Here is a 17,450-nt window from a genome sequence, read left to right on the forward strand (position 1 = left end):
TATTAAAAGCTGCAGCCAACCCAGTAACCAGTTTTTTTTTTTTTTATTAGTCACATGAGACATATCTATTTCATTTTTAATCGGTAGGCGCAGGAGTCTGCGATTCTCAAATTTTTCAAATCGCTGACACAGACCACCCGTTTTTTTCCGCTGTGCATACAAAAATGTGAGAAAATACGTTTGGGCTCTTAATGTGTAGATGAGGACTTTGACACTAGTGGTCGACATTTCTACAATAGATCACGTGACTGGTCACCTGATTCGCAAAACAAGGAACTCGATGTTTGTGCTTAATCACTGTTATGATACGAATATCTCGGATTGTTGCATAATTGTTTTGGTCACTGTAGAAATGGTTCTTTCATTATGCAGCAAAACCTGTTTAAGGCGGAATCGTACGGGACAGAGTAAAATTTCCGGCAGGTTTTCCAGTTTAGACATTGAACATGCATTTCTTTAATTATATATAATTTGTGAGCGGAACGTTATACTTGCTTGACTCAAGGGAAGCGAGACATTGGTGAATAAGTTGTATAATAACTTTATTCACAAACGTCACGTCTTACTTCCCTTGAGTCAAGCAAGTATAACGTTCCACTCACAAATTATATATAAAGACGTTGGTGAATAGTCATTATACTGTTTATGCTACATTTATTAGAATAAGAACAAAAATAAACATTCTAAATATACATAAGTACACAAAATTTTAATCAAATTTATTTGAAGAAAGTGTCCAATTTCAACTTTCGTTTTTTTTAATGGGCTTTTTCATGCGGTTATAACAGAACACCAATTCTACGGCCTTTCCATGAAGTTCATTTTCCACTTCATTTTTGCATACAATTTGATAGCGTTAATATAACTTAATACTTATGAAGTAGGAATTTCTATTTCCTCACTGTCTTTCTTTTTTCCATTTTGTTCGTCTTCTGAATCTCTCGCACTGTTACCATCTTGTGATTCTATTGTAGATTTTAAATCATTTTCATCAGTTTCTGTTAAAACATTCTTGTCAACGTTCACAAAACTTTGTTCACAGAATCATCTGTATCAATCTTTTCAATCAGAGTTTGGATTTCACTAGAGTCGTCATAACAAACAACTTCTCCACAATTCCCTCCATTATCAGAACAAATCCACAGTTTTGAAAGCACTTTATTACATTCATCTTTACGTATTTGATTGAATGATTTAAAAATGTAATTCCATCTAACATGTCAATTTTTATGGTCATTTCAGATGATCTCTTACAGACATCCATGTTTGTAATAATATGCTGAAGCATCAGCTTTCTGTATTTCAATTTTATACACTGTGTAATTCCATTATCTAGTGACTGTAGAACTGATGTTGTACATGGAGGTAGAAAGACTAAACAAACATTTTAAAGTTGAACTTTTGGGTAACAAGTTGTATTATCTAGGAAAAGTTGAATATTACTATATTCTTGTTCCAATCGTTTAATTTGTTCAAAAATTCCTCAAATATAGCAATGTAAAACACCTATTTGATGTAGCTTTAACACCATATTTGAGATGTTCTAGTTCTTAGGCAGTGGTAAGTCAAAGTTAGGCTGGGAATTAAGGCCTCTGCTAGTAGTAAAACAGTAGGTTATATTTTGAGGATGATCAGTGTGGCAGAACGTCAGGCCAGGGACGAGGCCTTTAAAAGTAATGTAAATGTAGTACATTAACAGATAATCTATCTGTCCACAATACAATAATCAAAACGTGGTATGTCCAGTATGTCACAGACGTCTTAACTATTTAAACTGTACAGTAATTAATCTGCATAAAATAAAACATAACTATTAGAATCTCTCACAAGAATGTCCTTGCCAGTTCTTACCAGTAATAGCCACACAAACTCAATTTGGTGTATTTAATAAAAGTTGGTTTTCAGTTCCGATCAAGTTTAAGGCGACGATAGTTCGTGTTGTAACGTTACGAAATAAACTAGGATAGGCTAGAATTAGTTTTTTTGCCCAGCAGATATCGCGGTGCCTAATATGGTGTTCAGGACGACATCTCATCCCTTGATAAAGAAAGTTTGAGAGAAACCTTACCCTTAATATCATTTATACTATCAAGAAACTACGTGTACCCTTTCACGATAAATTGAACTCGAAGTTTGTGTAATATGAATGAATCTCGGTGTAAACTAAAACAACCGATAGTTAACTTGATGCTCTACGTGTATAAACTGTCGTTGGTGGTTATTAATACCAACTGGTTCTGGAATGTTGTATTTTTACTAATTCATCGTCTAATCGTTTCCTGATGCCATAAGGGTCGTAACGTATTAGAGACGAGTTCAACACGATTCTCCAAACGCAGCTCATTGGTTATTGTACCTAATTTAACATGTGTCGATAAAATTTCAAAATTCGGATTATTTCTACAAAGTACAAGAATAAGACCAGTAACAATTTTTTCCAAGTATTTTGTGGATAAACAGTTAATCTTTTTTAACCTTTAACAAAGCAGATGGGGGGGGTATCTGACCTTATTTACGTCTTCCATAACCTAAAGTTACAAGGAAGGGAAGGTACTTCAGGTAACTTTTAAAGAAATATAAATTGTTTAACACTCGTTAGGGTTAAGCGTAAAACATAAACAAATCGTTGTATACTCTGTAAGCACATATCGCAGTAATAGAAATTTGGGAAGAAGTGAAAAAACGCCAGTTAAACCATTTATTGCCTCTTAGAATGTGAATCAAATAAGTTTGCGTATTTCCCACATTTGAGAGATTATCACCCACGTCAAACGTTCATCACGTAGGCCCGGCATGGCCAATTGGTTAAGGCACTCGACTCTTAATCCGAGGGTCGCGGGGTCAAATCACCGTCACATCAAACATGCTTGCTCTTTCAACCGTGGGAGTGTTACAATGTTACGATCAATCCCACTATTTGTTGGTAAAAGAGTAGTCCAAGAGCTGGCGGTGGGTGGGTGGTAATGACTAGATTCCTTCCATCTAGTCTTACACTGCTAAATAAGGGACGGTTAGCGCAGAAAAAAGCCCTCGTGTAGTTTGCGTGAAGTTCAAACAAACATTCGTCACGTGATAAAGGCCGTGCAAAGAAAAGTTTCGATGAAGTTTATTTATAATTATTATTATTATTATTAAAACATGCTCGCGGAACTTTATGATGTTCTTAAAATTCTCTTCATATTAATATCAAAAGGTATTCGTGATGTAGGTCCAAGAAGTCTTGATAAAAATGAAACAAATACAAAAGATATCTACAACTAGTAGAAATCCGTATTAAAGGTTTTGTTTCTCATTCCAAGTGTCTTATTATAGTTTTATAAAAGTTTGTTTATTGAGTCGCTTTATCTGTCTTCGTAATCAGAACCATTAGGTCGACAAATAATTTGTTGATTGGTTGGATGTCAGTAATGACAGGTTTGTTGTCACTCCTTCCTCCCCTCTCCAGTGGTTTGTTTACTTGTTAGGGTTTAGTGTCAAAAGTGGAGAGAGAGTGATTGACAGGTAACTGATAAGTTGTGTGTAACTTCTGTTTCAAACTATCAATGAAACTATCCTGTTTTGTAGTGGGGCGTCTTTTTCCAAATTAGTGCTGGTGAAAGGGAATGGAGAAATCCTGTGTTGGGTGGACGGTCCCTGTACGAATCATTTGGTGAGTAATGTTCTGATATAACAACTTGTTTGTACTGTTTTGTACCAGATATCGTGTTATTTTGCGAACCTTTACGTGACAAGTTAGTTCTTGCCAGATATCTTATAGGATTAATTGGCACATTAAAATTAAACAAAATATGCTGCATTAATTAAAAATGTATTTTGCTAAATTTTAATGTTTTGTTTTGGCTTAAAATATAGTTAATACAATTAGAGGTTGGGAGTTACTGTTTCTAACGCAGTCTTTCCTCATGATGTCGTTAACGTATTTAACTACTTTTAAATGTATTTATTTAATTTCATTAAAATATATATAATTTTCGAAAATGTTCCTGTAAAGTTCATAGTTAATTAATTGAAGTTTTTTAAAATAACGAAAGATTATTGTAATCAGATAAAATGTTTGTTTTAACTGGATACAATTTATATAATACTTCATGTTAACTATTGGTAGGCAAGCTTAAGAAGTTATGTAGCCATTGAAAATTGTACGGTTGAGGGCTGTGAGGGCTAAAATTATCATCATAGAAAGGACAAAGAAACAGCATACGATCTTAAGGGGTAATTAAATTTACATACATAGTAAATGTAAACTGATACAGCATCACAAGTCGCATAGGAACTTGTGAGTATTCTGCATCAAACAGGACTATTACAACCCCGCTTAAAAAGACATTCGGGTGACATCTACCTACATGGCACCAAATAATTGCAAAATGTATATTTATTAATATGTGTAGTAACTTGCTATCCTGACTTGTCTGCATGATACATAAAATGGTTAGTTGAATTAACCACATGTATGTGGCTTTGAGTAACTTTTTTTTATGCTCTCATTACCTATTGAAGGCTTTTGTAATTGAGCCGATAGTTTGTGGTTTTCTTTTGAAAGAAGAAAATTAAAGTGATTGTAGAAATAAGTTACTGACTATAAATGTCAATAATAGATTTTGTTTTGCTAACAGCTCGTTGGTAAAGATGAATGTCAAAACCGAATTTCCACAATGATCGAAAAAGCTAAAAAAGAGGCTGGAGTCGACCCTAAAATTCCGCTAGGGGGACTGGTAAGTTATTCTTAGTTGCACTCTGATATTAGGACATAAATAATTCTAAAATAGTATATTTTCAATTGGTAAATCAACTTTTATTAAAATTGTCTATAAAATATTTTTGTTTTGTATATTGTCAGCAATAACAAAATACTCTTCGTAAACTACGTGTTTTTAATATTTATTTCGACAAATTATTGATGCATTCGAAACTAAGCTGTAACGCTGGGGAGAGACTTTGAGGCACACTTAGTTACTTATTAAATGAGTGATATCATGTTGGTGTAACCACGTCCACTTTAATACAGGCCTGCGAATGTAAACTTTATAAAAGTTGTTCTGGTTTTAATAACGGTTTTTTTTATAATTCAGCGACGTAAATTTTGAAAATAATCATTTTTGTCTCACAAGATTTTACAAAAAAAACTTGGATTAAATTATTATTTTGTTTACCAGAAAGAACTTTTTTGTTTGGGTTCTAAAACAATCGATAAGACTCGCGTTGGGATTGGTTAACAGAAATCTGTAGCCAGCTATCAACATTTTAATCATGACAAAATGTGACCCCGATTTCAGTGAAAATAATTCACTTGTGTAAAACTACATATGAAGTTTTGTGAAAACTTTGTGCGTGATGGACATTTTCGTATTTAGCGTACAGGAATGACTGTAGAACGTTAAAATGTCAAGATAATGAAACCATAGCAAGCCTGTGTTATATAACCAGTACAGATTCCTGAATCCCTTAGTAATAAATAGACTTCAAAGGGAAAGTTTCATTAGTTCATCGTACCTTCTGTGGGATGTAAACATCCATCCACGTGTGGTGACACCTGAAGTGGTCAAAAGGAACTTGATAGTTGAGTGGTACCAGACCACAAAAATACGTTTCTTTTTACCTTAAATATAGCCCTCTCTAAGGTATATTGACTGTTCATTGTGAACTGTGGTCAGTTTAGCACTAGTGGTGGACGTCACTTGTTGGTGATTGGACAGTAATCCATTACTAGTCTCTTGTTAACGAAAACTTTAGGTCGCACTGTTGTATGTTGTAACATATTACGTAATTATTCCCATATGCTCTTCCCTCTGTTATCGTGGTCCACGCCCTGCAGTGTGACCACATGGCACGAACTTTGTAAAATAAAAACACCCCATGTGTTTCTTCATTCTCTATCTAATAAATAACTGGATAAAATGCAACCTTTCTTTATCCGGATGAACTTAGAGGAAAATCCTGTCTCCGAACTAAACACACCTTTGTATCTCTGAACAGCTGGTATGGGTATTAAAACTCTTACTGATAAGGAGAGAACAACGTTTATATATTAAAAAACAAAAACGGCTAGTATGGATAGAGAAGGCACTAATAGAGGAGCGAACAACGTTTATGTATTAAAAAACAAAAACGGCTAGTATGGATAGAGAAGGCACTAATAGAGGAGCGAACAACGTTTATGTATTAAAAAACCAAAACGGCTAGTATGGATAGAGAAGGCACTAATAGAGGAGCGAACAACGTTTATGTATTAGAGGAGCGAACAACGTTTAAAAAAACAAAACGGCTAGTATGGATAGGGAAGGCACTAATAGAGAAGGCACGAACAACGTTTATGTATTAAAAAAAACGGCTAGTATGGATAGAGAAAACGGCTAGTATGGATAGGGAAGGCACTAATAGAGGAGCGAACAACGTTTATGTATTAAAAAACAAAAACGGCTAGTATGGATAGGGAAGGCACTAATAGAGGAGCGAACAACGTTTATGTATTAAAAAACCAAAACGGTTAGTATGGATAGGGAAGGCACTAATAGAGGAGCGAACAACGTTTATATATTAAAAAACAAAAACGGTTAGTATGGATAGGGAAGGCACTAATAGAGGAGCGAACAACGTTTATATATTAAAAAACAAAAACGGTTAGTATGGATAGGGAAGGCACTAATAGAGGAGCGAACAACGTTTCGACCTTCTTCGGTCATCGCCGCCCCCCAGTGGCTCAACGGTATGTCTGCGGACTTGCAACGCTAAATAATGGGTTTCGATACCCATGGTGGGCAGAGCATAGATAGCCCACTGTGTAGCTTTGTGCTTAATTCAAAACAACAAAAACATCTTCGGTCATCGTCGGGTTCACAAAGAAAGAAAAGGTTACGTTGTTCGCTCCTCTACTAGTGCTTTCTCTACCCATTCCAGCCGTTTTTAAATGTATAGTTTTTTCTACAAGTAGGTTTTCTCGTCTTCACGGATAACAACGTTTCGACCTTCCTTGATCATCTTCAGGTTATGATTTTTATGATCTGAGTGTAAGAATATTTTGTGTTGGGAAAAGGCTGCCGCACACCGCATTTTCTGTGGTATTAACTCCCTACGTTATACGAAACAGTTGTAAAATAGATATCTAACTTCTAAGACGTCCCGTGGATGTGATTGTCACTTGTTTTATATTCAAAACCGCACCCAACCTTCTATAGAAGTGTAAAGTTGACTTTGTTTAGTTCATGTGCCTGAAAAATATTTTCCTAAGAAGAACAAAACAGTTATGCCCAAAACGCAGGTAAACTGAAAGTGTGTTTACAGATTAACAATGTATTTAAGTCGCAATAAACTGCGTGCAATGAATATCGTGCCACTGAACAAAACCAACGGGATGACATCATTTTAATATGATATGGTGACGTTATTTAGCACGTATATTTTACTGTGCGCGTTCTACTTCGTTAGTAACGATTAGACACAACTCATCGAACGTAACCAGTCAATAATTTTGCTCTCTAACAGTAGCCGGCTGCTGTTTGACACCCCTGTATAACCTGAAACTCCATTGTGAAAGCACCTCAGATGGAACCTCCTCCACTGTGTTGTGTAGATAATGTTTCCGGTGGGATATCTTTATCGTGCCAGTTACGTTGGAAGTTATCTGGACCATCCAGGTTAAATTTTTTTCTCATCAGAGAACAAAACTTTCTTCCACTTTCTACGTCCCATGTTTGGTGCTTCTCACCAAAGTTTAAACGAGCTGTTTCGTGGAGTGGAAGGAGACGAGGCCTTTTGAAGACGTTTACGGTTTTTAAAACCTTTCTCTCGTTGATGCTGTCTTATTGTTTTTGAGCTGCATTCTGCGTTCGTAAGGGCTTTAATCTGGTTCGACGATCGGCTGGTGTCTTGCCGGACAACCCGTCGAATCTTCCTGCTCAACGCTGGCGAAATTGTCTTGGGCCGACCACTTGAAATTCTAGTTCCGTACCCCAAAGGATCTTTTAAGAAATTTGTAACAGCAGTTTTACTACACCCAATTTCACCAGTGATGACACGTTAAGAGAAACCTTTTTACAGCTCGACAATTCTGCCACGTTCAAACTCTGTCAATCTTTTAGCTTTTGCCATGTTTTTACCCAATATAACACAGGAGATGTCAATGGGAGATGTTGACAACGCTAATGCTTGAACACAAATGACTAAATTTCGTTACGTGTTTACCGATTAACACTTCGTTTCAGTATGGCCTTAAACTTTGACCAGTTAGTATTTAGGCTAATTTCATAGTGTTCACATTTTCCCTATTAAATGTTAAAAAAGCTTATTTTTATTTTCCCTTTTTGTTATTTTCATCTTTCGAAGCTCTACTCAATTAAGTGGTTGAGTCTACCAACGCAAAATGCATAGTTTTTTTTCTTTGTTCATTGACCTTAAGACTTTGGCCAGCAGTGTATATGGTAATTTTATTTAACCTTACTTCAGTATGTTAATCTGTCGTTACAGCACGTTTAACCTAATCACTTAATTGCATGTATAACTTATATTCTTGAACACTTTATTATTATGGAGAAAACTATAGATTCATAAGACTCTTATCACTGTTTCCTTTGTGCAGTGCTATACAATTTATATAGTGTAAAACTACAAATAGTGTATACCACTTCTTTAACGGAAAGTGTAGCATATTTGATATTCAGTGTCGTACAAGTATTAAATGAGTTGTTTAAATATACGGTAGTTTCATAACTGTGATCATAATATACAGTATTTGTGGTAAAACAGTAATATCAGGGTTATTGTGTTTAAATACCTTTATTTATTCGGTCTTTCTGAAGAATACATCCAATCATATGAGCTAACTAGCTGGGACAAACAGTTTGTCATTTCTGAAAACATTTGATGGTGTAAACTGTTGTTAGCGGAGAATCAAGATGGCGCTTTAAAACTACAGAAATGAGTAATAATTATGTTTTATAATAGATATAATTGCTGTCAAGAAATTTATTAGTGTTAACACTATAACGATAATATGTAGACAAGATATACGTTATATGGACTAGTATATAAGGTAACTTTATATTCTGGACATGTTACAGTTTGGTATCCCGAATTTCACTCAAGTTGTAATATAATGGTCTAATGTGTGTATATATATATAAGACGCCTAGTTTGGCGGACTGTTTTACGTCTTGCCAAGGCTACCACGTTAATTACAAAGAAAAGTATGTGTGAAATGCAACTTCAAACTGGTATTGCTTCCTTGACCTATTAATTTCCTCTGGAACAGTGACTGGTGTGACCACACCCATTGGCTTGCTTGCTGAACCGTAGTAGACGTATTTTGGTGCGGAGATAATTTCTTAGATAGGAAAACTAAGTCTTCCCTAAGCAGATTTAGTCTGATCCATGTATAATGGCGTGTTTGGTAAGCCTGATATACGACTTGTATGAAATCTGAACTGTCAAACAAATTTGGTCACTTCAAATGTTAGTTATTTGACAAAATGATTAAAGTTGAAAGAGACGTATTTATTATCGCCATTTATTTCATTAAATCAATTTTATGAAACGTGCCATATAAAGTATCTAAATATTGTAGTACAGAGCTGTGCATAGAAAAATACAGGTGAAGCCGCGTACCTCGGTACGTGTATGAAGTTCCACAATGTTTGTGACAGTCACGTTTATTATTAGCATATGTAATTCCACAATGTCTGTCACACTACAAAAACATTTGAAGTGTTTTAATTCACTATTGGCAAATATGCCCTCTAGTTGTAAAATTACGCAAAGCAATACAGGATTGATTGATGATGGATAGTTGTATGTTCCGTTATTTTGAGGTTTTCTTTTGATCGATACAAGTGTGGTTGAGCTGGTTTTGGCGGCTGGATAGTGCGTGTGTAAGCATGGTTGAGCTGGTTTTAACAGATGGCTAGTGGAAAATTCTCCATTTATTGGTTACCGTAATACATATTTGCTCTTCAGATTTACAGTAAACAATGTGTAAATTGAGAGGTAATATTGGTTTGTTTGTTTGTTCCATAAGGTAGAACTTATTTGTCAATTTTATGGTCTCTCGGAAAAATTCGCGTACAAAATTTCTTAGAAGCTTGTCACTTCGCAATTTCATTTTCTGGCGGTGTTTGTATAGAGCAACCCGAACTGTGCAGTAGTTAGGCTTAAGAGGTATACATTAAGTGAAATTGTCACAAAAATAATTGATTACGAAGTATTGAGGATGTTAACCAGACTAAGACAGTTTGTCGTTCACTTAGAGGAAAAATAAATTTGAATAATCTGGAAATTAAATGTACTTTTTTAACGGAATCGAAAAATTTTGTCTTTTAATGGATCGTACGTGGTGGTTAAATTTCATTGTTTACCAGTAGAAGTTGACTAACTTCTCCATATTCTGGGACCCTAGAATAATTCAAAAACTTTAGAGTACGGACTAGTAGCTTTGTACTTCACATTTGTACTATTAACATATAAATAAATTTCGTGGCTTTACCATAATAATAACGAATATTAATATCAAATACAATTTGTTAAAAGCATTTATAATTTAAGAACCTAACTCTTATTGTGTTTGTTGGCTTGTACTAGCTCCACTAGCTGGAACTAGGACTTTATGGACTTTATTCTATGGACAATTTATAAATTATGTATTGACATTCTAAAAGCGATTGTGCATATTTAGATGGAAACACCTATTTTTTATTTAGTTAAAATAGAATATGACACTAACATGTATACCTTTTAATTTCATGAATATTCCGTACTACCGTGTTTGTTTTTGTATTTTAAAGAATCTCTTATTGGTTTTATTTAAGCCATAACTGATCTACTTTTGAGTATGTTTTTGTTTTCCAGGTGTACGAAATAATTTTTCTTTCTTTGCTAGGGTTTAAGCATGAGTGGTTGTGAACAGGAAGAAGGGAACCGTCAGTTCGAGGAGGAATTTCTCATCAAGTTTTCAAACTTGACAAGGTCTGTCTCGGTTGCCAGCGACACGGTCGGATCCGTCCTCACGGCAAGCCCAAAAGGTAATGAAAACACAAATGAAATGTACATTACAGAAGATTAGTGAATTATAAATTGTGTTGTGGCTGTACTAGATTTGAGAACGAATCAAAAACAAGTTTCTTTGTTTTGAGGAAATCGTCACGTAATGATCAAATCTAATGAGTGCGTTATTGGTGCTTTTCTGGCTCGTAGTTACTGACTCATCGAACACCTCGTGAACACGTGCCATTAAACGCATTCATGTGGCAATATCGCAGCGTGTTATCTTATTCCATGAAAAAAAATTTATTTTAAACTTTTCTACAATCTTGCTTATTTCACAACTGTATCTGTTGCAGTGCTGGTGTATTAGTTAAGCAAGTTAGTCACGTGATGGGTTTTGTTGATAACCTATTACGATATCCAGAACTCGGTGTCAAGGTCAAAGTTTCTCAATGCTACTGGTAACAAATTCATTTAAAATTGCATTATCCTATACATGTCGTGTAAACAAACATTCTTTATCCTATACATGTCGTGTGAACAAACATTCTTTTATTTGGGGCGTTGAGTGAAGATAATATATTTTTAGATACGACGACAACTGAACTTGGCTAATGCACGAGGAAGTTGCTAAAAGCTTTTGAGTGACAAGGTAATAATTAAATATTTGAACAGCAGAAAGTTAAACTGGTATTTGTATGTTTAGGTAAATATTAACTAATATTGGGATTATGGCCGAAAATCGCGTTAACTGCAAGGTTATGGAACTTATGAAATACCGCATTATAATAATTATACGTAAGAAATTAATTTGTAGTTCTCATGTACGTTATAACTTTGAAATGTTATTAACGGTTCATTAGTTCGGTCGGGTTACGATACATAGCAGTGGTCGACTTTCCAATTAACAAAATCACTTGACAACAACTATTACAATATGAACTGGGTTAATTGAAATGTAAATAAAAACTAATTCCTGTTTTACTTTTATATAAGTCAATCAGTCAAAACGTCACTTTTAACTTGTTAGTTTTTCAAAGTATGTATAACATTACCTTGCAGGTGTGATTTAAAATAAAATAAAAAAAATTAAAGGAATGACTTTTTTTGTTTCCAATTTGTTAGTTTAAATTCCTTTTAAACTCTTAACACGGATCATAGTTTACCAAACCTTCGTGAAATGTTTGTTTCATTTCTTTCTACATTTGAAATGTGCACAGACTTAAGTGTCGATATATCGAGATTGTCTGGTGTTACCAGTTTGCATAGTTAACCTCATTTGCAGTCAGGATTGTTAACCTTAGAGTATCACTGCTAATACTCGACTTTCCCTAATTGTTATAAAGGTTATTGACCAAAGAGTGATAACTATATTTGTGATTCGTTAAATTCGATGAACGTGAAGTTCAACTGTGCCAATGTTGACCCGAACTTTATGATGACCGTTCTTGCTTTAAACAATTATCCTGACAAACGCCCTATACTTAAACGGTTTAGAGCAACAGTTTCTTACACTTCGATAAATAGACTAACACAATTATATCACAGAAACGTACGCGACCATTTATTTTACTTTCGAAACTTTTATACATTTTCACCTACAGGTAAACTGTTAGGCTTAACATCTGTATCAACAACTGTGACCTGTTTTGCATCTGTTTGTTTACACTGCCTGTTCTATTTTCAATATGTGTAGTTCATGCGACTTGGAATAACACTAACGTATTGTAACCATCCACCAGGTGGCATGGTGCTTATTGCAGGTACAGGTTCCAATGCCTTGGTTATCAACCCAGATGGTACCACAGCACGATGCGGAGGTTGGGGACACTTGCTTGGAGACGAAGCTTCAGGTATTAAGTTTTATTGTAGTCCACCTCGTATTCAAAGTGTTCATCTAGTTAAGAACTAGTTTTATTAGAAAGGTTAAGTCTAGGTGTTTCGTTTTTTAAGAGATTTTCCACTTTAAAGACATACGGTGAACATTTAGCTAGTTTAGCTAGAGGTGTATTGGATCAACCACTAGAGGGCTTTGCGGTCGAATAAAACAACTCGTATCACAACCGCTGCATGAAAGCTGAACAAATGTTTTGCTTACTGCCAGTTTCTTCGTCTCCCGGGAAGAATTTTATCTCGGAGTGCTAAGTAAAACAGCTCTTCAAACGGAGATAAAACGTAATTATACAAAACAAAAAAAAGTTAACTTTCCGCACATAAACCAACATGACTTCGTAATTTTAGGCTTTTTACATTTCTGTATGTGTTTTGACGGCAAATGGTCGCCTGTTTTACAGGCGTGCGTGTGTTTAATACAACCACGTTATCCGCATACGTATATGACGTAATTTATTTTATCTACTTCTTAAATTTTCTTAGATTTTGTTTCATCATATAGTAAAATTACAACCAGTAATTGTTCTAACTTTTGGAAGTTTACACAAGCAAAGTACCACCAACTTGAACAATATCGCGACTAGGCATTGAAAACATAAAAACGCTAGGACTATTTTACTTATTTCATCTTGTTTTCATTAATACAAAATTTTTTTATTTTGTATGATCTTAATGTGTGAACCAGACAATATTAAATTTGTTAAGAAAACACGCACAATATTTTTCCCCAACGTTTTGTATGTGTCTAACCAAACAGCTTTAACTAGCTGATACAGCGAACCACTGGGAACACGGATATTTTATCTGGTGACTAGGCCTACGTAAGTTCATGGTTAGTTGCACGCAAAGTTTTTGATTCCACTATTGTGAATCATTTGTATATACTTATGTACCTCGTTCTTACGTTTTAGTCGTTAATATTTGATCATTAATATAAATAGATTAATATACTTTCTGATAGCTTTCTGGATATCTCGTAAAGCCATAAAGATAATCTTTGATGCAGAAGACAATTTCCATGAGCCTCCTCACGACATAACCCGAGCAAAGGAAACTATTCTTAAACACTTCAAGGTACAGTTGATGTTCAGAGATCGAATAAAACACTTATCAGTTTTTAATATTCCGTCCGTACACGGTATGTGAACTTTACTTACAACCTATAAAACAAATTTCGTAACTAACCATATTTCAAATGTTGCACTAATAAAATATAAACTTTGGATAAAATTGTACATAATTGTAGCTAATTAGAAAATTATTTTCCGGACAGAAAACTTAAATATCGATTATTTTTCCTTTGTATTTGGAAATAGATAAATACTTTTAGAAAATATATCAATCTTTTTTTTTTATTCAGGTTTTAAATAACTGTTCATTTTCCTTAAAGGTTCAAGATAAATTTGAGATGCTGAACCATTGCTATGTTGACTTTTCAAAGTCTTTCTTTGCTGGTCTTTGTGTCAAATTAGCACACGGTAAGTTACAATCATAGGTATAACAATTTAAATTTGTACTTCACTTTGCGATATTCCAGAACGTGATGTAGGTGTTAATGCTTTTAAGAATCTTGACGCTGTACATTATCTTTTTTAATTCGGTTTTCAAGTAATGGTATCTTATCATAACTGTTTTCCTAGGTTCTTTATTCAGTTCATTTGTTTAACCTTGGGGGTTGAGCAACTGAAAACTGTCACAATCGGTGCAGGGGTTTGTCGTTATTGTTTTCCCATTTACCGATTTATTGTTTGCCGTCCAGTACCGCCCAAAATAACATCTCGCGCAAAGCGCTTTGGGGCCGTTGGTGCGTTATAAGGGCGACAGTTAAATCTCGTTATTTGATCATCCATGAGTTGACTATCGATTTAAAATTGGTAAAGGCTTGCGGATATATCCGTGGAGCTATGTCACTTGGAAATTTTTTCCAGAGTATTTACAGATATAATTATTTCCATACAATAAATATCTGTTTTTGTTATAGCATGCATTTTTAGAAACCACATGCAGACAACTGGATTTGGTAGTTTAAATAATGGATAACCTTGCAGTGCAAATATAGCAATCGTATAACAAAATTAAAGGCATAGTTTTACTTCAGTTAAAACGAAACCGTTAGAAAAAATGAAAATTAATGCCCTTTAACTGTTCCTGAAAGGTAGCGGAGAAAAGCTGTAAAACAAATAATTGAAAAGTTATTACAGACATGAACATACGTCTCGCAGTGACGTAAGTCAGGTGATCTGTAGTTTATTCTGCCATACCGGACGTCACTTTCTAGGCTTCTTGTTTTCAGAATTTAAACCACCTCCTAAGGCAGCCTTAAATGAAAATTATAATAATGAAACATGAAAGAGTCACTTTTTGAACTGCAGCTGAGAACCAGAGTTTGTGTCTGTTAAGTAAGGGATCCACCGAAGTATTTCATTTATTTATAATTCTCAACGAATGTTAAAGCCATAAAATATTTTTGTAGAATGTTGGATCGGTTGTTAGATTTGTTGTTGTGTTTTTGGTACATTAAACTTGTGTGTTTGTAATAATAATCAGAATTACTACTGGCATTTTACTTGTGTTTTGAACATCACATGCTGTAGCTAGTTCTTTATTTATCCAGTGGCAGAGGAAGGTGATCCCTTGTGTCGCTTCCTGTTTTATGAAGCCGGACGTGAGCTAGCCAAGCACATTATGGCTCTTGTACCCAAAATACACCACGTAAGTTCCCTTCTGCAATATTTCAATAATACAATACCGTAGAATTTTATCAGTCGTGTCTCGTTTAGATTTCGCTTAACCAATCTGGATGTACCTAGTTCTAAGAACCAATGAGTGAAAATAAATACACGTCAGCGACAGTACGTTTTACCCAACAGCGAGACATGCAGTGGCATGGAATATACACATCGTGAACAAGTGTTAGGGTGAACTAGATTAAGTTAATTTGCAATTATTACTATATGGAGCAATAGAAGGATAGTTTTTACCTTTTATTTGTATTGTTTGTTTATAACGAATTATTTAATGATAAATTGATAAACAATGACTTCTAAGTTTCTTTTTTTTTTTTTTTGAGGAACATACTAGACGTTTGGACAAAAGCAACATCTTGTCGAAACGTGTACGTTTTTCCTTGCAAAAAAAAAAACTCCATTATTTATTATTATATTACTATACATGGTGTTTATGTATGTAGGTAATAAAATAAATAAAGTTGAATGTGGAGAACACATTTGAAAAAAAACAACCAAACTGATTCCATGCATATTTTATTCCATGTTTGTAGGCTGTTGTACTAATTACGGTGACGCCAGACGCGGTAGTTGTGCTTGTATACAAAAGTGCCGGCACAACAAACTTAAAAAAAAAAAAAAAAAAACTCGTTTGGAGGCTTGGTTGAATCCAGGCCACAGCATTGGGTCACGTGAGCGCAAGTGAAAGGAACTGTGGGCGACAGCAATGAGGAGTATCCTACGGTAAAATCTACCATTTGTTCAGGAAAGTGGGAGGGCCAGCCAATCATAAACTCGAGTTTCACACACCCGTAGTTCAAGTAGGACGCTTATGCATGAACAAGAATAATTTTTTTAATAGATGAAACATCTGCCGTGCCATCTGTTGGTGAAATTTATTACTTTATTTTTCTACTCGTTATTTATTTATAAAAATAAAGCTCTTGTATAAATTCCTCAGCCACCAGTAAATCGTAGTTTGGGCTTGTTTTGATTGACTTTTGGAATCTAATTTCGATCGGCAATACAGTTCTAGTAAACAATTAGGACAATGAATTCAAGGTTTCGTCAACGTATTCCTAACTTCGGAACTTAAAATTGAGATACAAATATTTATCCTAAAATGTTTCTAGAGACGTATTTCACTCAGAATCGATGTTTGTTTTGTTTTTTATCAAAACTTTGTAATAACTGTTAACTATGACTGTTCCTTTCGTACGTATAACGGAAAATATCAATTCCTATAGCTTATTACCAGTGGAGGTGAACAGACAAAATGGGTAATGTTAGTCTTACTCGTGCTTGATTTAAAGGACTTGTTAAAGATCCAGGCGTTGCCCAGAACAACTATCTTACTGCTATTATCACCAGACAGATAAAAAGAAAAACGTAATTTTCATGGCCTATTTAACTTAATATTACTCACACTTAACTTGCTTAGATAGTTAGTCATCGGTGGATCCTTATTACATACACACAATATAATATATTTTGTAGTTTTTTCATCAGATGGTGCCAGACAGATTGTGAAGCAGCTATTCAATATGTTCACTATGAATTCAACTATTCATGAACTTGAGTGAAAAATTACATACTTTATTAATTTATGTAACTTGTGTTGGAATTCGTTTACTTAGCATAATGGTAATTACATTTGATATTAGTCTAAGAATTTTATCTTAATCGGAGCCATGATTTTAGTAGAACAATGTGTATCAGTATTTCAACTTGTCATATTTGCTCTGAAGGAAAAACTGCCATGTTTTTATTGTAACTTCAGAAACTGGTTAAAATTTAGTTTGGGGAAATAGTTGCTCTTAGAGCTGAAATAGTTTAAACCTTTTGTTAATACGCTCGCAT

The 17,450-nt window shown here is 34.5% G+C and overlaps 1 protein-coding gene across 4 annotated transcripts in view; it reads left to right on the top strand.

Moving 5' to 3' along the window:
* The window catches only part of LOC143223756 (N-acetyl-D-glucosamine kinase-like), a 34,312-nt gene that overhangs the window by 11,818 nt on the left and 5,044 nt on the right, over positions 1-17,450 (top strand). For 2 of the 4 annotated variants that reach the window (XM_076452150.1, XM_076452149.1), the window contains exons 2-8: positions 3,565-3,649; positions 4,617-4,715; positions 10,868-11,009; positions 12,714-12,824; positions 13,826-13,938; positions 14,255-14,342; positions 15,479-15,576. In XM_076452150.1, the coding sequence (XP_076308265.1) occupies positions 3,565-3,649; positions 4,617-4,715; positions 10,868-11,009; positions 12,714-12,824; positions 13,826-13,938; positions 14,255-14,342; positions 15,479-15,576 (736 nt within the window). The remainder of the gene's footprint in view (positions 1-3,564; positions 3,650-4,616; positions 4,716-10,867; positions 11,010-12,713; positions 12,825-13,825; positions 13,939-14,254; positions 14,343-15,478; positions 15,577-17,450) is intronic. The other 2 variants (XM_076452152.1, XM_076452151.1) reach the window with 2 other exon arrangements.

Source organism: Tachypleus tridentatus, chromosome 8 (assembly GCF_004210375.1).
Source record: "Tachypleus tridentatus isolate NWPU-2018 chromosome 8, ASM421037v1, whole genome shotgun sequence".
Classification (NCBI taxonomy): Eukaryota; Metazoa; Arthropoda; class Merostomata; order Xiphosura; family Limulidae; genus Tachypleus; species Tachypleus tridentatus.